The 25,234-nt window shown below is 32.9% G+C and overlaps 1 protein-coding gene across 2 annotated transcripts in view; it reads left to right on the top strand.

Moving 5' to 3' along the window:
* qless (decaprenyl diphosphate synthase subunit 1 qless) overlaps positions 1-25,234 on the top strand; it is an 83,097-nt gene that overhangs the window by 11,449 nt on the left and 46,414 nt on the right. Inside the window, exon 2 of one of the 2 annotated variants that reach the window (XM_035361363.2) lies at positions 21,699-21,816. The exons of the other annotated variant lie outside the window; for it this stretch is intronic. Coding sequence (XP_035217254.1) covers positions 21,808-21,816 — 9 coding nt within the window. The 5' untranslated portion in view covers positions 21,699-21,807. The remainder of the gene's footprint in view (positions 1-21,698; positions 21,817-25,234) is intronic. 2 annotated transcript variants of the gene reach the window in all.

The following is a 25,234-nucleotide window of genomic DNA, read 5'->3' as shown; positions in this document are numbered from 1 at the left end:
GATAAGCGTTTGGTGCACCTTTGAAATCCTGGTAATATTTCACTTTCATCATTACTCTCTAGTTCGCTATTGTCTTCGAAATTTTCATCTTGTAATTCACTATAGCCATCATTATAGTTCTCACTCTCCTCATTTATTAAAACTTTCATTATCACTTTCATAAAATACATTATTTATGAAATTATGGGGCAGTCTTATCACAAACAAGATTCAGTGAAACATTGGAAGGAACGACCTCTTACAATTGTTAAAATTACTTTTGCTGTGATCAAGAATGTACGTTTAATTTTGTTCACAAATTAAAATTAGATTTCTCATTTGTAACTGAAAATTAAAGGTAGGAGTTCTAAGAGCATTTTTATAATCTCTTGTCAAAAAGGAGAGAAAATATTCAATGAAATATTTTGATTATTGTTTAATTTTGGAAGTAAGGAACATGAACTTTGAGATGAAATATAGCTAAATAGTTTTTGCTAATTCATAGGAAAAACAGTATACTATTATTATTTACAGTTTCAAGTTTGCGGCAGAGTTCAAAAGCTAACTAGATAAACAATTTGAAATCAAGGATTGACTTTCAATTACCAGAATACGGATTGGAATTTCAAACTAACATTTCATATACTTTTCCTTTTCAAAATCTTTGACTTTCTTCCATGATACATGTCTGCTTCATATTTAAGTAGTCTACATCAAACGTGTAAATTGAAAAAATTAATTATTTTAGCGATATTTTCGTTGTAATCTGAGTAGCAACTCGCATTTGGAAAAATGAAAGTTTGTCGTTTTATTGAAAACATGTATGTCGATATATGTAAACTTAAGTATTTATGCGATTTGTGGGTACTTTTCCGTTTTGCCGGTGCAAACGATAAAGCCGCCAGTAATGGTGCAACTGATGCCAAACGGAATATCTTTGGTGGTAACCTTTATTCTTCATTTTCAAAACAAGTCGGGGCCATTTCTTATCGGATTGATTGTTTCTTTCAATACTATCATGCAATTACATAGAATTTTTACTAGTTCCATATTATTATTATGCCCTAAGACCATTCGCAGTAATTAATTAGGATGCAATCACACCACTCACTCGAAGGTGAAAATATAGAAAAGGCAAAATCAAGGGTTAAATTCATCAAATCTAATGAGAATGCACTAGCGAAGTAATGCACTGCGGTTTTACATAATTTCTGAGTAAGCTATTTGTACGAATTGAAATAATTCGTGCATTTAAACTTATATTCCATAAGATTTAATTTAAGATTTAACTTGAAATTAATGTAGATAATTACTGAGAGAATTAGATTTTTGTAGCGTAGTTTACGTAAGATAAGATCACTTGGGGTCACGTGATACAAACTGCGAATCAGGTTGTTGAACCATGAAAGCATAGTAAATTCTTAAATCAATGTCTTTTTACAAATTTATTGTCTTTATTTATTGGCTTTTTACAAAATTTTAAACCATATTAAAATGATTATGCCTTTAAAATAAAAAATTCTTAGAACTAATATTTGTTAACATTTTTTATGTGTATACTATATGTTGTCGCTAACAAAGTCTGCTTGGCGAGATTTGCGCGGGCGAAACGGAAAAGTACCGATTTGTGTCTTTTCTAAAAAATTAAAAGGGGCATCTGTGCCTTAGCTATAATATAATGTGGAAGACGTCCTTCCAGTTCCCGAATGTTTTTCGCTTCCATGGTTATTCGGGCCACACGAATATCGTCTTTCACGTAATACCAACTGAGACTTGTCTGAGATAGCAAAAGTGCATGCCATCTAAATGTATTATATGAGGATTATGGGAAATCCTCTTGTGAACGCATTGTTTCTAGCGCTTGACTGGTGTCTGGGTGTGTGTGACTGTGTTCCGACTAATGAATGTTTTTTCCAGACTTTTTTGAGTGATTTCGTTTTGCTCCTCTCTGCATAAAAAAGAAAAATCTTGACAGCCGATTGTTTAACAATAGATGAGGAAGTTCAACCTATTGGATGTCTGGAGGTGTTTCGTGCAAACAGAACCGCAAATATTTCTTAGAAAAGTTTTTGTTCTGTTTCATTTTTACTTTTTCCAGATGGTTACGTTCTATTTGTTTATCCCGGCAAACCCGGGTCATGCGACATGCCGTGGTGGTGCCGCAAATTGCGTGGTTGGTATAAAGCAAATGCTGTGGGCTGACATATACGATTGTAGGAAATCCGTTGCTTGTTCTCATTAGTGCGTTCACGTGGAAAAAATGTATTGGATGGTTGGATTGAATTATTCGCGTACTAAAGTAACTGCTTGTTTGTTCTTTCTCAAATTTAATTTGAACGTGATGGTCTTCTCTTATTGTTAAGTTAAAAGAGAAAAACAATGAAGGGTTAAATACACTTTATTTCCAAGTTATGAATTCGAGATTGTATTGGCCAATAATTGTGTTCAGTAGTCTAAATTTAAATCATATGATGCTATGTTCATGTAACTTACATGTAAGAGATCACTGTGGCATTTGTCATTATCGAAAGAAAACTGATTATTGTAAAGATCGCTAGGGTTATCTACTTAAGAAGGAGTGCAGCCGTTGAGAAATTTTAAGGAAATTGGTTCATATTAACTTTGTTTTTAGGTAACGTGAGGCATTCAAACAAATAAACATATAGTGTGTTGCATTTCTCTTAAGAAATTTTGAAACTATTTTAGATTATTAATTATTCACTTGTTAGCTCAAACTTTTATAATAAATGTATAAATGATTCCCTATTTCCATTCGTAGAATTAAAATGTATGTTTTTAAAGTATGGTTGTGTATATTGTACCAATTAAATGCGCACTTCAAATGCACTTAAAAAAAAAAAAAATTTACAAAAAGCTAAATATGCTTAAAGGTACTTAAGATACTGATTTACTTAAAGATCAGAATAATTTATTTTGTGAATAATTCCTTTTCTTGTTTTTTCGCAGTATTATATTCTATATTCTTAGAAAGACATATTATTATTAATTTTAGATTTATTGTTCATTAATTTCTATGAAGAATTTAAATGCTTGTTCAACATTCCATAAAATTTAACTCCTTTCACTCTTTTAATTGTCATCCGCCCTTCTTTTCTTTTTTAGTTTAAGGAAAATTTCACTTAATATTTGAATCGTTTTCTCTGTTTAAAGGATATGGAAATTAAATTAAAACTGTTAGTTTCACTATAAATTTAATCGTGTGCTTGGAACGACCTCAAAATTCTTTGTCGATGTACGTAGATTTTCTTAAAGGAATTTATAATGAATTATTCCGTTATATATCTAGAAGTTCTGTTTTGAATAAATCTGATTTGTGTTTGGTAAATTTAATGTGCTCCCAGTGAACTGCATATTGGATTACTCACTTTCAACAAAGGACCCGAGGGTTGTATATCTAGTGCCATCCCACATTTGATTGGTTGTTCCCAACATAGGGATAAAATGGAAATATTAATACCGAAAAGCAAAGTTATTTTTATTCTATGACGATCAGAAAGCCTTCGCGATTTTTCATGGAGATGAGCGAGAAGTTTCTGAAATGACTCGTACGTATTGTTTTATACCTTGCTGCTTTCTTAAAAGGTCAATAAAAAGAAAGCTGATAAATAATAAATTGAAATTTTTTTCTGTTATTTATTCACTTTGCAACTTATGTCTTGGGGCCGCTTCATAATGGTGCGGGTATCTTTTACAAATCGACTGCTGCTGTCCAAAATAAAAAACCATTACAAGAATGCTCTGCCATTGTCCGCTTCATTATGAAGATTAAATTTTAACTTGAAGAAAACTGGGCTTCGCGAGCGTGGAGCACTTTTATTCTAAGGCACTGCTAACCAAATAAAGTTTTATTTTTCCATTCTGATTAATAAAGCAAACGAACGTCTAATTTGCATAGCGTTGTCCCGATACAATAATGCATACACTGAAATTTACTTTCTTCAAAACTAATCTTCATAAGGATATGCGGCATCTTTTAAAGTTTTCTGTCTTGGAGAACATTGGCCGATTTCCATAAAGATGACGGCAGTGTTATGAAGGCATCCTATTAGTTTTACTTGGTAAATCATTTTCCAAGAATTAAATCGTAAATAGACCTATCGCCATTGTTATCAAACAGTTAATAAAGTTAGATACTCTAGCAATTGATTTCATCATCTTATTTACCATCTTCCTAGAAAGAACGCCATGCAGAACTGCGGGAAATAAATTCAGACTTGAATAATGTATTAAAATCTAACGGGGACATTCGAAAGTTAATATGATCATGATTCGTCTTCCCTCCGTCATATACTGTGCGTCTACAAAATTTCAATTCCAAATTTATGATTAAAAATTTTAATTTGAAGAAAAAACTTTTATATGTAAAAGCTTTTTACATGCAATTTTTTTTTTTTTTTTTTTTTTTTTTTTTTTCAACACAATATATCTATTATTATTCACCTCTAACTGGATGCTTTTTTCAGGAATCCCCAGTTGTTAGAATACTCTTTCACTTCCTCGTTACGTTACATAAATTTTTCACGTCAAAAGGTGCCCTTTGAAGGAAAGATTTTGCTGCAAGGAAGGAAAAATAGTTCATTGATTTCCAGTCTGACTTGTAAAGGGATGATTAAGAATAGTTACCCTTTTCTTTGCAACAAACTGATCGAAGATAAACAGTTGACTGCGTAAATAAAATTTTATTTCTTGAAGTTCGATTTTTTATCCATGACGCTATTCATTAACTGCATAAAATCAAACAAGCATTTTAAGTTTCTGATCGTGCGATACCTTTCAAAAACTTAGTTGGCATGTGTTGGTAAGTAACAAGTTTCGGATCTTGGTGTTTTGCTTATAATTCTGAGACAAAAAAGCAGTCATCTGCTTGGATTGGAAAAGCCCATAATCCCCAAATAATCTTAGGCTTCGGAAATCTTAAGTGAAGATCATATTACTGACTTTATTTAATTGGAAAGAAGTAATTTACAAGAAATTTCTTCTTGAAGAAAAGGAGTGAGTTTCCTATTTCATTAAAGACTTAATGAATAGACTTTCTGAAGATAATATAGAGCCAAACTCAATCGAGTACCTCGTTTCTCTGCCGTCACGTCAGTCTATTCCCATTAAGCAATTTCTAGCAAAGAAATATGCCGCAATTCTCATCACCTCCAATATTCACCAGATTTGGTCCTGCAAACTAGTTTATTTTTCCTGAAGTATGGTCTCACGTGAAAGGGTGTAGTTTTAACAGCTCTGAAGAGATTTAAACAATAATCCAAAAAATGTGTTTTTGAAGGAGTCAAGTAGCCGTTCAGATGTACTAAGCGTTGTACAAACTTATAGATTACATATTTAAAATTTAAGAATGTTCTCTTTAACATTCAATTTTTTATGAACTTCGTCCTAAAACTGTAGGCGAATTGTATGTGTACAAAAATTGATTTTGTTGAATTGTCAAAGAAATATCTGTTCTACAAAAGGGATTCACAGAGATAACAGAAAAATCAGGACTAGCGTTAGGTTTAATGGCTTGCTAAATTTTAGTGGACAATTCATTCATATAAGTGGTTTCCTATTCCAGCAGCCGATCAGTAAAACCGCTGAACATTGATAATTGAGCCGGGCTCATATCTCGATAAAAAGACTGCATTTAAAATTTTGTGTTTTTACCCATGTCTGACATGAACGCCAGCCAGATAAGCAAATAGCTCTCGCGTCTGTGATCTAAATCAGTGGTTTCAAATTCAGATTGTGTGCGATCCGAATACATGGTTTAAAAACATGAAAGGCCAACTTCCCTTCCCCCCCCAAAAGAAATGAAATTTTGTTTTTGATAAAAAAATGTTTTGAATAAGTTTTAAATTTTACTTAAATTTTATCATAACATACAAAATATTAATAATAACGTCGGAAAGGGAAAATATTCAAATTTGTATTTATTTTCTGTCTGAAATCTGCGTTTTGGTACCTGTAAGACATTTTTAGTAATTGCAATTTGTAATTCAAATATATTGCTATATAAGCTAAACATTAAATTTTCAGACTGATATAATTCTAACATATTTGATTATTATCATTAATTATTGTCTTTAATTTAAACTAAAAATAAATAAATTATCTTTTATATCAGAATTTTTCAAATTATGACTTGAGAAAAAAAATTTTCCAAGTGGGACAAAACTTGAGAATAAATAATAGCAAGTTGTTTATAAATTTTTCTTTGACGCATAAATAAAAATGTGTATGTTTATATGTAAAAAATTATAAAGTTTTTTATTTCTTACAACTTTACAATTTATGGCGTTTCAATTCCGATAAATTTAGTAACGTTGGGAAAAAAATATTGGAAATAATTTTAATCAAGACGGGATTTAGACTTGATAAGGCCGTAAGCTATTTGAGATATACAGCCCTTTATAAGTCCAGATATTATATGTCAGTGCCAAATGGGATTTTTCGAATACCTAAGCTAAGGTATCCGATTTCTTGGGGTGGGGGCAAAAAAACCCCAAGAAAGTGGGGGCTCTAAGCTATAGCTTGTGCAGCTTATATGTAAATCCTGCATTGCAAGGACATCGATCATCGGGCTTCTTCCTCATTAATTTTCAACTATGATAGTAAGCTGTTCACACATAAATCAATTCTCAAACATAGCTATCATTCTTAGTGAAAACGTTCGTACCTGAGCACATTTAGTGTTTTTAACAAGGATAAATAAAAGTTAATAAAATCCGTATTTGAATGAGATTTATAATACATTGTAAATTAATTAGCTCCACTTAACAGATTTTCTTGTACGTTATTCAGGTACGTTTTCATAGTAATGAAAATATGTAAACTCGGATTTAATACTACTAAAATATTGAAAGATTTGCTACAAATACATAATTGGAATGGTTTCGGGAGATGCATGAAATTGCTTTGAGGGCTGCCAGACTATTGATCTACACTCATGTCCATAAATTAAGGATAATTCGGAGTCACGCCGAAATCGAATTCTAAAATAAATATATCACCTGTAAAATCACTACACACATCTTCAACAATCATATGCAAATTTCAGGAAGTAACCAGATGACACCGATGGTACATCACAATGACGAGAGTGTAAGAGAGTGATATATAAGGAATACAGGCAAAGGAGTAAAATTTTTCGCAGGCGCTTCATAAGCATTTCAGTGCAATAACCGAATAGTTATGACACAAAGGACGCATTTGGATGATTTTTTACGTGGTAGAATTATCGGCCGTCTGGAATGTGGGCGTACCCAACTGGAAGTATCAGGCGATCTTGGAATTGCCCAGAGTGTAATTATCAGGCTTTGGCAACGATTCCAAGATGATGGTAATGTGAGTAGACGTTACAGCACAGGTCACCCCAGAGTTACAACGCCGAATGAGGACCGGTATTTGGCAGTTACTGCCAAAAGAAACAGGCGGAGCACAGCCTCAGACCTGTCTTGTCAGCTCTCTTCAGCCACTGGTACGACAATTTCAAGGCAGACCGTGTACAGACGCTTAGGGCAGATTGGTCTATATGCTCGTAGACCTGTCAGATGCGTTTCACTTACTAACTCACTGTCGCCTTCGGTTAGCCTGGAGTAGAGAGCATGCATTGTGGACACCGCAACAGTGGGCTTGTGTGAAGTTTTCCGACGAGTCCAGGTTTAGCTTGAAGTCTGATTCTCGTGGAGAGCTCCAGGTACCCGTTACCACCAACAAAACATCATTGAACGACACCGTTACGGTGGTGCAGGAGTGCTCGTTTGGGGTGGAATTTTTCTGGGTTCTAGAACTGACCTTCATGTTCAAATTGAAACCCTGACAAGCCAAATCTATCGGGACGTCATTCTGGAACAGCATGTACGTTTGTTTCGGGGCGCCATGGGCGCACAATTTGTGTTTATGGATGACAACGCCTGTCCTCACCGTGCAAACATCGTAAGCGAATGCCTTCAATCGGAGGATATCACCCGTATGGACTGGCCAGCATTCTCACCGGACATGAATCCAGTACAGCACGTGTGGGACATGCTTGGCCGACGAGTTGCAGCCCGTCAACCTCCTGCTACATGTCTACCGGAACTTCGGAGAGCATTGCTTTTTGAGTGGTGTAATAGCCCCCAAGATCAGATCGATAATTTGATATTCAGCATGCCTAGGCGTTGTACGGACTGTATTGCATCTTCTGGAAGACATATAATGTATTAACAATTATACCAACCATGTAATATTGTTTTTTTTTTTTTTTTTGTAATTTTCTCCAGGCAGAAAAAATCGCTAATTTTTTAATACTATCAAACATATAGCATCTTTTTTTTGCTCTTTACCTTTTGTTTAATAAATAAGCTTTACAAATATGTCAAATTTGTTTTGCTTCTAACTATTCCTTTGCCTGATTTTGCATTATCCTTAATTTATAGACATGAGTGTAAATAACCCAGATTCATTCTTTAAAGATTGTTACAGATACCTTCCTCCCGTGACACTTCATCATTTTATATAAAAGTATAGTGAACCTTCTTATGGCGACTAACCTTTCCGGTTTAGGTTTTTATATGCCTTTAGTTAATAGTTGCAGAATTATCAACAATTTAACAGTCGCGCTAGACTTACGTGTCGGCTGTTTGTTTACATTTGAAACTCTGAAAGGTTAGTTGGTGCACCAACTTCAGTGTCTTTTTCCCAGTGGGGCAAGAAGTTAACTTTAAATTTGTGTGCACCGAAAAGATATGCTTTTCTGCACGTTGGCCGAATTGCTTAATTTTGCTTAGAAAACTATATTTTGATTGTAAAAATTGTTTTTTAAATGTATTTGGTGTTTTAGATTTTTCTGTATTTGAATATATTTAATGAAGATATTTTAAGTTTTTATGTAGTCTTGCTTTGCCGCGAAGCGAGAAATACTAAATTGATTGAATGAGAAATATATCACTAATGAAATTCGGGGAAATAAGTTTAAATGAAGTACAGCAAAAAAGGGTATCATTTAATAGGCCGTACAAGCATTTAGTGTCCATATTTTTATTTTTTTTTTTTTTTTTTTTTTTTTTTTTTTTTGTGCACCCTAGAGAGCATTAAGCGCTGTTTCCAGTTTTAGGTTTATCATTTGGTTGGTCGAATACTGTTTTTCAAATTGCATTGGATCTTTTGCATATATTATAAAGAACTTCGTACTCTTCTCAGGACACGCACTAGGCGTTTTACTGCCCGTGCAATCTTTACCACTCTTAAATTCTGGCCATTCATGCAACCTTGACTGTAAAACGAAGTAAGATTTAGACGTATTTAATTTGGAATGTTAATTTTAGCATTGAAATTTAATGGCTGATTTGAAGCCTATTTTGTGATTTAATTTTAATACAGAAACTGTGATAAAATCAGATCAGGTGTCAGGTTTTAAATTAAACCAGAAACTAAAATTTTTAACTGTTATGCTTTTATCACGAAAATTTACGTTTTGTTAGAAAAGGGGGTGAAATTTTTAAATTCATGTGACATATAGACGATCGAGTGAATGACTAATTGGAAATATTGGTCCAAAAATGGTGCGAGGTTAACTCGATCTAACAAGGAAATTGAAGCTGCTGACAGAGTTACTGTCTCACTAGAGGCCAAATGGCAAAAGTCACTAAATGCTGATAGTTCGACCCATTTTCTCTGGCTGCATGGTTTTCTGCATGCGCAACATGAATAAGAGCCAGTTCCATTAAGAAAGTCTTTTGCGAATATGTTCCTCCTCTTAAATAGATAGCTCACGTATGCTGTTATCTGCAGCCAACCTAACCTAAGCTGACGGAATCGCGATCACTACTTTTTTAAAACGCAATGTTGTTGTCTTGGATTACTTTTCAAAGTTCCCTTAGAAAAATAGTTTACCTTTAAAAAAGTCGATTTAGGCAGCGTTTATAATGAAGACACATGCTATTATAAAATGATAAAAATGGACTAAACCTCTCTATTAAAAATTATTAAACTCTTTCTTGAAAAGAAAATTTTGAGACATATCTCAGGTTACTGTAAATTCATTTAATTTCCTTTTATGATTCACATTTTCCTTCTGAACATCCTGTTATTTTCAGTTTTTATTGGTGCTTTCTTTGATGTGAGCAGCGTATGAATTACTTTATGATCTCAATAAATTGTGGTATAATTGTGTATTGTGTTAAGACAACTAGAATAATGGGAAATCCGCTGTAACAAACACTTAAAATGAAACATATAGTTTTAATCTGGAATGTTTCCTTGGGTGAAGGAGGAATTCAAAAAATCAAAACAAGGAGAAGGATTTAAGCAATCACCACATGCCAAAGCATACCGTTGTAAGCATTTAGCTGCAGCCAAAATTGGTGGACAAAAAGTCATCCGCACGCTGCTACCTATGTTCCACTTCCTGGAACAAACCAAACGCCTGGTTTGTTAGGTCACTTGGTTATTGCAGTTCTGCGAGTTCAAGTTCTCTTGACACATATCGTGATTTCTCTCGTCGCTTCTTTTTTCCTTCTCTTCGTGAAGTTGTCTTTTTTTTTCACTGGGCATTTTTGATTTCTTTTTAAATTTATGTTTTTTTTTTTTTTTTTTTTTTTTTTTTTCCTCTGTCTGCTCGTTACTTTGCCTCCAGCACTAACGTAAGATCCGTTACCTGTCTTTTGGACTCCAGAACAATTTCCTTATTCCGGTTTCAAGGTCACGGTTGGTTAATGACCTTTCTTTTAGGCCGGGGAATCCGGGGCGTTATACACTATTATGATAGCGATCGATGGTTCTGTTGCTACACGTAGCTGCACGTAAATCTTTAGTCGTCTGTAAGTTTATGAATTAGTTTAACCTGCGTTTTGTTCCTTTTAATTACCTTGTCAAAATTACGTTAGAAAAGTTCGAAATCTGAATGCATGACAAAGGAAACTGTATTTTTAACTTTAAATCATTCTAATTCGTTTTTTATATGTTAATGTAGATTATTACAGTTATAGAAAAACTTTAGCAATCACTTATTGAAAAGATGTTCATTTTAGACCACTCGGATTCGATTTCATTCCGAATAAGCGCATTTTCAACGAAAGAAAGTTCTGTGCGTTCATCTGAACATCATTATTTTTATTAGAAAGCTGCAATGATTTGTATCATCTATCATTGTTTTGAAATTTCTAATATTTATACGGATTCCCAATTACTGCAATTATCAATGCCAGCGATATCATTAACTTGCGAATAAAGAAAAGGCTATTAAAATATTATATTACAAAATGTATATATTATTTATTATACGCTCTTATATTAAAAAAAAATTTGATGTGGACACATGACTTCCTCCTACAGCCTGTTAAATTAAACACATTTCTTGCTGCACTTCATTTAAACTTATTTCCTCGAATTATTCTAACTTAATTAGCCGATTTCTCAAGGCAAGTTAAAAATTAAATTTCCCGGTCAATTTTTGTCGTACGGGAGTCAAGTTTCTGATTTTATTTTTTCATAACGAGTATAAAATTTTCCCAAATACAAGTATAGGAATCTGGAAACCGAATTAAAAGTTAGATTTCGTTATTTTCGTTATTTTTGTTGTTTTTAATTTGACATTTTAAAATTTAAGTTTGAAAATTTTCGTCATTTAAAACACTTCTGTAACTGGAATGCGACTACGAACGACGACTGCGGGAAAAAAAAAATGGCTTAATATGATATACGTTTGGTTCTGCCGATTGCAATAAAAAGAAAAGTGCAGAACTAGATGTTATAACAGGCTCGTGTACAAATTAAAAACCTTCTACATTCATTTCACAATCCGTTTTGACAAAAACAAAGTTTGATTCTGACCGTACCTACAGACGTCACGCAAAAAATCGTCTGAAATTTTTCGCGACTACGTTACTTCCTACAAGGAATTACTGTAATCGCGAATAATTTACTTCGTATATATATTATATGTGGAAGAAAGCATGATTTTATTGCATACAAACACTTGTGAGGTGGAAGGAGCATCCAAGTCTAGCATTGTATTTCGAATTTTTAACATCATCGAGAAGACATTCAAACTTCGACTTTCAGCAGTGGGGCAGGTAGACGGAAACCGTAGGCATAGTGACTTGATGAATATAAATGACAGTCCTTTCCCTTCTGCATTTTAGTTTTCTTTATATTGCACCACCGAACGTCCGACACCTTTGCACATTTGTTACTACCATCAAGTTTTCAAATGAACTCCGCTTCTTCCCTATATGAAATACTGATACTGGAGTTACCAAACTCATTATAATCATGCCATTTACACAGGAACGTCATGAAGATACATGTATTTGCAGTTACATTAAAACATTAGATGCCTCTTATTCAATGTACACTACAAATTATCTTCCCTCCCCCCTTCAAAAAAGTTTTGTTTGTGTTAATATGTTATCGCAAAATTTTTTCCAGATAGTGTTTAATTTTATTGTTAAATGATTTTCATTTTTAACTTTAAAACGCGAATAGAAATACTTACCAAAGTTGCATTATTGATGACATTGATCAGCAAGCAAATTGGTACCTTGAACGTTATACATATTTTTGGATATATTTATGCTTGATGTTAACACTGGCACCGGTTTTGCTCTCTCACTTGTTTACAAAAATAGCATAGCCACTTTACATGTAATAAGTCAATGATTTCCTAACGCCAAGACACAACATATAGAGCTTAAAATGGTCATATTTTGCTTTTACAGTGAACCTTCTCCAATCTGACCATTCACTGTTCCAAATAATTTTGGCCATCTGGGGAAGTGGTCTGCTTAGAGAGGTGATATTCAGTATAGATATTTATTTATGCTGTAAGAAATACTTGTTGATTTCAGATGTGGGTGCCTCAAAAGATTTACTGTACACATAAAATTATCAATTACTTAGTGCATAAAAAGCTTCATTGAAGTTACTTTTTAGATCAGTGGTTCTCAACATTTTTTGCCCCATGCACCGCTTTCACTATTTCTAGAAGATCATCCCCTCCTCCTTTCCAAAACTTGAAAATACACGTACACATTTATTTCGATTTAGATTATTTCCTTACGTGTTTTATAAGCAAAACAGCAAAACATATAAAAAATGTTGGCGAATACCAAAAAATACGTAACAGGCTAAATAAAAGTCTGATGCATCCCCCCCTGAAACTATGAAATGTCCTTCTGGTTGAGAACCCCTGTTTACTAGGATTGCCCGGCTGTAAGTTTAAATAGTAAACTCTCATTATGTGGATATTCTAACTAGGATCTCTTTTTCATAATATTATTTACATAATGATTAAATCTTTCTTCTTGCTATTCATTAAGGTATTCTGAAAATAGATCTGAGTGGCTGTGCTGGTAATTTTATAAATCTCAAGGCCTAGCTTATTTAAATTCAAGAACCGGCCGTCTACCAGTTGAAGCTAGTCTTTATAATTTACGTATACTGAGAAAACTTTTGACAAATAAATACTTGAGAACCAAGAGCTAGACTTGTTCACTGAAATGAATGTTATCCCTTTTATAAGTTGCCCGAATCTCTTTAAAGTTGAACACAGAGACCTTGAAACAGCTCCTACGATCGATCTCCTACGAGTCCTGAAAATGCCGTTTGTAAGTTATTAAAACAGTAGCATTTTAATTCAGAATTATTGCAAATGTGATCAGCCTAAGTATGAATATTGTAAAGGAAGAGTGTCATAAAATCAACCTTGAAGTTTTAAGAAAAGGACTTTTATCTTGGAAATCAAGAAGTAATATAATAGTTCAACAAAAGGACTATCAGACTTGTACACATTAGAGAATAAAATTCTAAGGTTTGTTTACATATAAATCTTTGAAAAATCGTTACAAAAAATGTGTGAACACCCTCTATATACTCACATTATTTCTTGGGGTTATTGTTCCTTTTGGGGGCATGTCTGTGGTTATATATTATTGAATAGGAATAATAGAAGACTGCTGGTCTTGAGCAAAGAATATGAGTAACTCCTATACCGGTTTAATCCTATTATCCAGTGCACACGGGATTTGGCTACTTTGGGCGACTTTATGATGAGCAGTAAAAACGCGACATATACGATGAGTAGTAAACAGGTCATTCAAAGAATATATATATAGTGTATATACTATGTATATACACACATAGTATATAGTGTATAGTATATATATATATAGACGTTCTTTGGATCATTTTTGGTGTTGGCGATAATTTTCAAAATCGCGCCGAGGCTGCACCGTATACTAGGATTTTACCCCTATACCTAATCCGAAGCATACGTGCCTGCCTTCTTCTAAAAAGGCCTATATGAAGGTATGACACTTGAGTCAGATATCCCTGTAGTACTTTGTCTCATTAAATATGTTGGTTCAATACAACAGATATGGAATATTACCATGGCATCTAGACTATCCTGTTTCACTTATGTCATTAATAACCGAATTTTGATTCCTGCCATATTTCTGAAAGAACCTTGTACAGTTACAGTTGAATAATATCTGCAGACTGTAGTATGCCACGATTTGTCCAGCTGTTTTATGAAGCAAAAATACATGTAACGTACACAAAGGGGTTTAGGAAATATTGCTTTACTTTCATTAGACAAAACCTATGCTAGTTTAAGAGCATTATTCTTGATCTCTTTAATGTTTTAGCGCAGGGGTTCTCAAACTTGTCAAATTGTGTACCACATAAATATGAAACAAAAAATATGCACCACCATAAAAGCATTCCGCCATTAAAAATCGATGCATCTTAAATGGAGTGTATATAATTAAAGAATAAAGCCCTTTAAATTTACATTATTTAATTATATTCTTAAATGAAACTTTACTTTATAATAAAATATAAATAAGTATAATGGAGTGCCGCTACGATTCTTGAAAATCGAAACGTTGAAAAATTGTTCGAAGTGGGAAAAGTCGTCATTTCAACATTAAAGCTAGAGTCGTAAAATTTAAAACCTTGAAAAATATTATGTGTTTCTGAATAGTAAAGATTAAAACAAAATGTTAAAAGGGCGCAATTTAACATTTTTTTTGGGGAGGAGTGTAAAAATATGTACCACTAAAAATATTTTAATGTAACAACAGTTTGAGAACCGGTGTTTTAACGTAATTGTAATAATGTAATGTTTATCTGCGTCATTTTCTGTACTGGCGAAACATTTTACTGCGTTATCTTTTAATTTTCTTGATTAATTTCTTTTGAACTTTGCTTTTAGTTACTTTATATTAGATAATTATTTAGATTAATTAGATATTATTTATAATAATTAGATAATTATAATAATATTTGAAACGTGTATGTAGAATAAATATGCGCATTTGTGTTAAGAAAATATTGAAAAAGAAAACTTTAAACTTACTTAGAGAAAGCGCTTGAATTTTTAATAAGATGTGAAAATGATGCAAGGACTTCATTTTTTCATATATTTATAAATTATCTTTATTTACTGGAAAAATAAACTTTCTCATGGTTTCACATTGCTAGGAATTTAGCAAAATTATTCGAAACGATGAGTCAAAGCATGTCTAAAATTGCACTTGTTCCAAAATGTAATCTACTGCTGCTACCTATATTAATTTATTACTGACTAAAGAAATTCATCAGGATTCTTTGTTAAAAGTGATATTCTCTGAATGCCTAGAAATCTTCGGGTTTATTTGAAAATCCTTTCAAAAAATGGAAAGCCGTTTTAATGTTAATTGCATATTTTTCACTATAAAGACTTGAATCATGTTAGAGTGATTGATTTATAATTTTATTTATGCCCGCATTTAAAATTACTCAAATATGTAGACTAAACAAAAGTAAAAATGTTGATTAGAACTTTTGTAGAAATATTGTAAAATTTTAGACAGGGGCAAGTCTAGGTAACATCAAGGTAAATGGCTATCTCGCTAAACGGGCGAGATATCGCCAAGTTGGCGATGGTTTGGACGACTATTTTAATTCGCCAAACTTGACGACCATTTGGTGACATTTCGGTCCTGTCCCTGTGTAACTGTAATTGATCCCTATATGTAACTGTAACCGTATCCGGCCTTTATATGCAACTTTAACCGTATATGCCTTCCAGTCAATTTGCGAAATGGAAGGTACTGAAAATTTCTTGCCCTCTAGGGTGAATATAAGACCGAAGAGAGCATCAGTTGTCAGTTTTGAGTTCAGTGTTTTTCAGTTTATAGGAGACTTCGGAGTATTGAGAGATTTTCGTGCGAGCTTCGCTCTTTAGATGCGCTTTGCACTGCATTGTTTTTAATATTCCTAGTAATTTCAAGTGGTAACTACTGATTGTGCTCTTATATTGAGAAGAGCTGTACGAACACTTTTGTGGAAAGTTCCATATGTTTCTTTGGGGAAAATAAAGTCTACCAAGCAGTCATCGGTTCTATGTGTATTCAATGCATTACGAACCCATACGCACGTAACAATATGAATTTATGGAAGGCGAATTCTCCGACTAAGAAATTACGACATGTTAACCCACAGTGGAAAAGTTATTTATCTCTTTCCCCTTCGAACAGATTAATTTCCTTTCATTTGAAGTTTACGGAAATTGTATGACCGTTACTGGTACGAATATTATTTAGAAAACTTGTCGTCTCCATTTTTCACTGTCGCTGTTAATCAGCAACAATCTGCTTTTTCGGTCGTACTCCACCCATGCGAATGTAGTTTATTGCTGACGTTATATACAGGCATACTGAGTGTTAATCTTTTATGCAGTTATACTGCGAAAGAGCAAAGTGGATAATCTGAAAAATAATTCGTTTCCTATTTAGCTTCATTTACTATGTTTATCTGTAATATTGATGAATTCGTTTTACTTGCATAGAGTTTAACAGCAGTTGTATATCATTTGAACATGAAATTCTTATTTCCGGTTTCAGAAATATCTGTTTATCACAACGGCTTTATTATTAAAGCTTCCTATTACAGTAAATCCCCTTTAACACGAATTTACTTAACATGAAAAAAAATCGGTCCCGACAGCCGATATACATGTAAGTTTTATCGATTAATACGAATTTCGGTTATCACGAATTACGAACTGTTTTTTAGACCATTGTATCATTAGACTTTTAACTTTTAAAGTGTTTTTGTCCCTATTGCATCTCTGCTAGATCTGCGTTCAGAAATATTCTGTCCCGTTTAATTAAAACATCACAGATTACACTGGTTTCTTTAAAACAGAGCCAGCGCGAATAACATTGCTCCATAATCACGATCATCGCATCAGCGTTGTGCTTCAATGAACAAGTGCAATTTTGTGTTCAGATGTGCTTTTTGATTCTTGAAAAATTAGCTAGTGCAGCTAATGTTAAACTTTAAATAATTCTTAATTAAAAATGTAGCGAACTCCGGTGTAAGTTTTGTGGAGTTTGTTAGTGCAGGCGTCTGAAATGCAAGAAATGTCATCAGAAGAAAGAAGAAAAATATCACTCCACCCACACGCCAGGAAGTGTTACACGCCTTGGACACTTTAAAATGTTTTCCTGTAACATCCAAATCGACCGCTAGTTAAACGGAGTACATGAGTCCGGTTGGCCGTGAAGTTAACCACGCGTTATCATTCCTGTCTGCAACAATGCAATGTACAGCAGTGTGTCATCAGAAAATGATCAGTCAGTACAATTTCTCAAGTTACAGTACAGCAATTATTGTAGTACTGTAGTGTTTTTTTATACGACCACATAATAATGTACTGTTGTAATTACGTTTGTACATATATATTGTAAATGGTTGATGTGCAGAAAAAACTATTCCAAAAATAAAATTTTAGTTTCCATTTAACATGAATTGTTTTAACCTCGAACTCTTAATTTTTCGGAATTGTTCCCTTGGGGTTTACTGTATAATGTTTTATGAGTTGCTCAGTGTGGTTCAACTCATAACTCGTGATTCAAGTCAGATGAATTTCATGTAGGAAAAAAGCTTTGAACATTTGAAGTATTATTATACTATATAGTTTAGGCATTTGTAAACGAAATATGAAATTGAATTTATTAATGTACAAGTTGCTTTTACCATATTAATTTTATCATGTGTATTGGTTTAGCTCGAAATTTCTTAGAAAGGAAGTTAATTTTTACCGACAGTTTGGTTACATATCATTCTTATATAAGAGTTGAAGCACGATATTGTTGAATGAATAAAAATTCTTTTTTACGAAACAAAGTTTAACATTAGTTAAATAATTCACGCAGTACTTATATTTGTATGCAAACTAAATCATAGATGAAATTCTTGTGAAGAAATGATGCTTATGGTTTTGAATTTGAAAAAGTCGTTGGACTATATAATGAAGAATTTATTGCGTCGAGAAAAAGAAATTAATATTCTTATTCCGCCATATCTCCTTTCCCATCCAAAAAATTAGTACTGACGAGAGCACAGAAAATATTGGCTTACTGACGATAAGAAAAAGAAAAGAGAAAAATCAGTTAATTTTATTTTCATACTTATTTAGAAGAAAACAGATGACGGAGGATTTTTTAAATTAGATTAGAAATTTTTGTTAAATAAATTGCAAGTTATAATAAAGGCATTGCCGCTTAATTACAGACGCCAAACGTCCACCTAAATCAGATTAATTTTTTTAATATATATTCTGTGACTATTTAGTGATGCCTAATTTTAATGTATTAAGACTTTATTTAAGGAAAAAAGTAGATTTTTTTAATATAAATATGAGCAAACATATAAAAGTATTGTCATCTGTTATTTAAACTGGATTTGATAATTAATGCACTGAAAGTATAAAAGTTAATTATCATATAGTTTAATGGGAATAATAGCTTAAATAATTCTATTTACAAAATTCACCTACAGTTTTATATTGCGAATGATAAAAGCGCGAATTTCTTACGATAAATTAAAAAAGATAATGGCTTATGCTATTACATTAATTGTAGATGTCATAGGCGCTCAACGCACGGGCACAAAGTCGCAAATACCTTTCATCTGCAGATGTGGTAACTCTTGGTAGGTTTCTGAGATGCTGAAACAGTAGTTAGTTACATGTTGCTTCCACAACCGACTTACGGTGAAACGGTCGACATTTATCTATCTTGTATGTCAGACTGTCGCTGACATACTTCTAATCGTCTTATTACTCTACAATGCACTTCTGTTGGAAAATGTCACCTTAAACTCATTTTTACATTTTAGCTATTTCGAAATTGTTTGAAATACCACTGCTCATTTGAAAGCGATTCCCTCCTAAACAGCTGGTTTTAAGCTATATTGTATTTACGTTATTGCGTAAAACGATAGCAGATTTACGTTATTGCGTAAAACGATCTTTTACATAATACGTCTCAATGCAGCTTACTTTTATTTGTAACATATCCAGATTTCAAGAATTTCGGACTACCATTTCTCCATTTATCGCGTTTTACCGTATAATTTGAACTACGTTTTATTCTGCTCTACCTGTTGTTAGAGCATTTTTCAGTCATTTCTGCCTGGACATTTTAAAGTCATTTCTCCATGCCTTCATCAGTATTTCACGTTCATTTTATCAATTCATTTGATACTTGTTTATGCGTCTTGAATTTTACTCACCATTTGTTTGGCGCATACTAACCCTCGAGGTTTTCTGTCATTTAAAAAAAATAAATAAATAAATAAATAAATAAAAAACCAACCATTTATCGCGATTTTTCAATTTGTCTCTAACTTTTGGAAACCTCTGTTGTTTAGGGAAATGCGTTTCTAGAAAATGTTTCGTATTGCATTTCGCGTTCGTAGGTATGAATAGGAGACTATTTATGATGTCCAATAACATTATTAATGTTTTCAGAACTGCTGCTTACTTTCAGTAGTGATTGATTTAGATTTGATTTCCGTGAAAATTTCAGTGTATTTGTGAGTATTGAATATACACTGCTCTGATTTCGCAGCTCTATGAATTTTCCTGGCGGCTTAAAAGGGTTATTTGCTTGTAATATCATTTTTTGAAAATTATATTGATCTTAACCATTTAGTCTAGCATACTTTCAAGCCATTAGTTTACGAGTTGGTAAAAAACTGCTGAAACTGCAGTTCGATTTGGCTTCAGATATTGAACGAGCTGGTTGCACGGTAGTATTGTCATTTTCCTCATGCATAACGTAAATACGAACCAATTTAACTTAATAATCATTCGCAGAAAAATTCCTTCTCTTATAAATGCACAAATAGATTCTTTTAGTTTAAAGAATTTCTATGTTTTAAGTCAGTCATTTTGATAAAGTTATAAAAATATTTTGCAGCATTTTACCTCAGGAATGAAGTGTTTATTTGCGCAGATTATGCATTATGGTATAGTTTACAGTACAGAATAATTAATGGTTATTAATTGTGAAGAACATACTATGGCCATCTGCCTTGAAATGAAGGCCTTCGTGAAAGCCTAGAGAAGAACTATTTTGTAAGAGAAACTGAACTGTATTCACATTATATATGGTATAAAACCTCGAAAATCTCATGCAACTAATCCGTTCCGTGTTTTGAAACCTCCTAGAATTGCGTAGTTTCAAAATGACTTTTAAAATTGTATGTACATTTTGTGAATTATTAGGAAAACCGGAAAATGTGATAAAAATCTTGTTACTTCAATTTCCTTTCCATATTTCTTTATTCCTGTCGCTGTTGTTTTCTGTGTCTGTGTGGTAATTTTTCTTCTGGAATAAATTAATATAGCGAAACCTCTGTAAGAGACCGCTCAATTTTCCAAAGGATTTGGTCTTTTGTGGATATGGTCATCATAGAAAAGCTTTGTTCATTCATTGCTTGTGTCTAATATTGAATACCTTGGTAAATTTCACTTTAATTTATCAATTTCCATCAGAATTCGTTCGGTAATCTTTTGATCATAGCTGTGTTGCTAAGGAAATTATAGAACCGTTTTATTGACTATTATTATTTTCCAAAATTCATTACCGTTTTATTGATTAAAAGCATACTTGTTTAACATGCAGGAATGCTAAAAATACGCATGTGAAAATATATGGAAATTTATTCGTTCCTTCGAAATATATATGTCGTTAGCATTCTGTACTCATCTAGTGATCTTATAAAATGTGAGGGACATTTTAGTCATGTTCCTGACAGTCAAACAATAGTCAACAATAAGATTTAGTTCAAGGTTTCCAACTATGATAAAACGTGACTGTGCAGGACCATAATATAACGGGAAGTCCGATCGTTGTATGGAAAGCCCGTTTCAGGAATTTCGTCGTTATCTGTTCTGCTGAAGCTGAACATCTTATTTTGAATTTTTTTTTTTTTTTTTTTTATTGTTGTCAGCAACTGTAATATCTTGCTTGGTTAAAATCATTGATTACCAGAGGGTTCAACAATATGTTAATGATATACTGGTTATATGAACGGCAATATTTTTTTATTGATCGTATTGGGTTGTTATTAGCAAAAGATTCCTGTATTGAAGATTCTCTACTGAGCTTCTCAAGTCTCAGTGCCTATGCGTTATTATCTATTATGTTCTGTGTAATCTAATAAAAGTCAAATTTATGTTTATATATGCATGTACATATTTGTACGATGAATTACCAAAAAATATACTGGTACCTGGGAACATATGATTAGAAATACAGAAATGCTATTATGAAAATTCTTAACGGAATAAAGAAAATTCTTCAGTAAGTGCAAAGTGTCCTAAATTAGCGTCATGCTGTTATTACGGTCAATCTTATTTTTCTTCTACTCAAAACTGTTTTCATCTTTTGCAGCGACATCTGGAACTCTCACCCACCTCTTTCCTGAGCAGAATAGAATGTATCAAATGAACAAACTTTTTATAGGCAAACATCTCAGTTTCCTGCAAGTGTGTCGCAGTTTATGAAAATGGTAAAGCTATTTGGGTGTTTTGGTGAACTTTTTTTTCTAAGGCAAAACAAATTAATCATTCTGTCTCTGAGGATGCAACAACTTAGAATTAAAATAGATGAGAAACACGCCGAAGTGAAACACAAAATTAGCGAAGCATCAACCCTGTGTTTAGCATAGATTTAGTTAATAACTCTGTCGATTTCGAGGGCAAACAAGTATTGGTCCTTCTTCATCAGGAGCAAAGAAATCTGCAAGAGTGGAAAGTAGCAGGCGCAACTATCGTACTTTACTCTTATAATTCTTTAAAATAATCGTATGAATATGCAACAACTTAGAATTCTTTAAAATAACCATATCAGGGATTTTTTTGCGAGTCTCTGCACATATATATGTATGTATGAATATAATATAAATGGACATATACATCAGCGATTACAGAAAAATATGGTACACTCTGCAGACTTAATAATACTAGTTTGCTACTGTTGACTGCAAATTGTGGAGTGCTACACTTTGTTTGATGATGACAACTACAATACTATACTTGTGTGGAATGGCGCTGAGTTTTGTGTTCAAATAAACTTAGAACCTATTATCTGCTATACTAGTTTGGTGTGAATATATATGTGTGGCATGGGCTATGGTTTAATCATTTTAAGTTGTTCTGTTCAAGTTCTGTGTGCCTTAATGCCCTGGAGAAGTCGTTAAACGCTGCTTTCTGTCAAGAAATGTTAATTGATAACTGATAGCTTTTCATAATCTCCGCACCTCCTAGAAGGGCTGATTTTATTTCAGTAGCCTTATTGCTTACCCATATTTGGTGCTAAAAAACAGTCGTATGCATTCCAGGCTATCCATGATTCATAGATTAAATCCCAAACGAACCCTGTAAGGAATTATTGAACAAAATATCAGATCCATGTGGGACGACTGATACGAAAATAAGAATCTTCTTTTTGGGGGTTATTTTTAGCGGCTTCAGTTTCAAGAATGATCAGTTAAAAAGAATTTTAATAGCAGATTATTATGTTAAATAATGGGATGGTATCTGACAATATGGAATACCGTCTTAATGTCTAGTTTTAATATTATTTTAAGTTGATGATTTCTGCAATAAAAATAATTAACATCGTATTTTTTGTCTACTTTTACAAAACTGATCAAAGTGTGCAACCTGTATATAATATCCAACATCCTTGAAACTGGGCATATATATCTTTTACATCCCTGAGACTAGAGGAGTAAGCAAAGTCTGCAAAAATTATTTTATTTTGAATTATTATTTCATATTTTCCCTTACAAAATAAAGCACCCTACGGTATGCCTTGACTATTTAGAAAGCAATAATTACATCTGACGTTACAAAAGGCATTAACTTCAAGTAATTTGAGAGAGTACTAACACTGTACAGGATTTGAATGATACTATCTGTCATTGGCGAAGCTCAGTTCGACAAGTTGTTTGTTATGGCTAATTAGAGAAACCGAAATTAAGCCGAAAGATTAAGTGAACGTGCTCAGTTTGTTATAACAAACTGACTTTGTTTATCGCTCTGCAACCTATTTGTCTGCTGCCGTAAAACCACTTGTTCCTTTTTGAAAGCCCAAGGGGCCATCGCAAATGCATAAATGTTTGTTTATATTGTTGGTATTTCTGCTGGTAATTTATTTTGGGGTGTAACTCTTCATAATAATTTTATCGTTGGTGATATAATTGCTAATTACATTGCAATGCTATTGATTATTACTGAGGTTATAGCTTTTTAATAAACATGTTAGATCCAAATATGGCAGTACTTACATATCCATAATATGAAATCTAAACTCATTTAAATCCGAGATTGACATCTAGACCGAAGTTGGTATTATAATAAGCCTGGATTGCTGTTCATTCGGCATCCTTTTATCACTCGGTGAAGTCTGCTGTAGGGTTATGTTAGATTGACATTTATGCCATAAATCGAGAACCCTAAAACAAGAGTTACTGAGATGCCGTTAGGAGGTTTTTCTAATGTTTTGGTCAATTAGTATGTGTATGGATTATTTAATGAGTTTTTTTTTAACCCTTCTTCAAGATCTGAAGTTTGCAGTTTTGCTTACTTTTACATCGTTTACTTTAAGAATAAATATTGCGACAAACTGAAAAAAAGCATGCAGGTGTTATTTAAAAAGGACTTTGCGTTTTCTAAGAATAAATAAGTCAGGCCTTTATATTAACAGTTTTCTTTTTTAATGAACGTTATTTGAGCTTTTTTTTTTTTTTTTAATATCAAGTTCATCAAACTCCTTTATAAATAACACCTTGACTGATAATTTTTTTCTAATTATCGGTCACGTTATAACCAGAGCTGTGGAGTCGGAATCGGAGTCCGGCAAATTTTAGGGTAAAAGGAGTCGGAGCTGGAGTCGCTAAAAACAGGTCGACTCCGACTCCAGTTTTCGTTGGACAGTTTGAATTCGAAATGAAATTAAAATGAATTGAAAACGACTAATGACAGGCTGAGTTATTATTTTTATTTATGAATTGTATACATTAATAAATAGTTATTTTTCTATTTTATTGACCTATTAATAAATAAATATAAGGGAGGAGGATGGATGTGATATCTGCCACTAGTGATTAAACTGATTCATTTAGTTACAAATCTCGCTAGTAAATTTAGGTAAGCAGCAAGAACTCCTAAAATTGATGCCATTCTTAGGAAGCGAGCAGGAAAAGGAGCAATTATTGATCAAGCAATGCGATAAGGAAGTGCATATTTGATGATAAAGAGGTTTTTAGAATTAAGCACTTTTTTAGGAGATGTAGATAACCCTGTTTTATTAACAGAAAGACTGTGGAATAATGATCTTGCAGAATTGGAAACTCTTCATTCTATACCATATATAGACACACACACACAAAAAAAAAAAAAAAAAAAAAAAAAAAAAAAAAACCTGCAATGTGAAGAATTGATAGGAGGCGAGAATGGGATGTTTGTTCTTTCTGAAATGGAGGGCTTATTGCAGAAGGAATCATTTCTTCAAGAAAGAAAAAAGAAACTAGTTTGCTAGACAATGAGATCTTGCTGGGTTCAATATATGGAGATCCAAAACACCAAATTTTCTTGGATGATGAACAAATTAAAAAGGCAAAGAAAGTCATCTATGAACTTTCATCAAGAATGAAATTATTCTCAGAACAACTGGAGAATAATCAGGACAGCCAAACTGCAGACATTGCAAATTGAGTGTCTATCATCCTTTTCCAGTGATGAATTAGATTTTGAGAAATATTTTTGGATAATATTGAAAAGGCTAAGGCAAAGCGAATGAAAATAAAAAAACAAGTGCCTTTAAATATAAAATGAAAAAATACAAACAAGATTTCTACACCGCCTTTGAAGAAATAGAGAAATATGATTCCGCTTGCAAGACACCTCTTTTAGGACTTCTAA

The sequence above is a fragment of the Stegodyphus dumicola genome, chromosome 12, assembly GCF_044657685.1.
Source record: "Stegodyphus dumicola isolate Sdum_Otavi_A_Nest chromosome 12, ASM4465768v1".
NCBI lineage: Eukaryota > Metazoa > Arthropoda > Arachnida > Araneae > Eresidae > Stegodyphus > Stegodyphus dumicola.
Note: the sequence above shows the minus strand (reverse complement) of the source record. Positions and strands in the feature narration are given on the sequence as shown.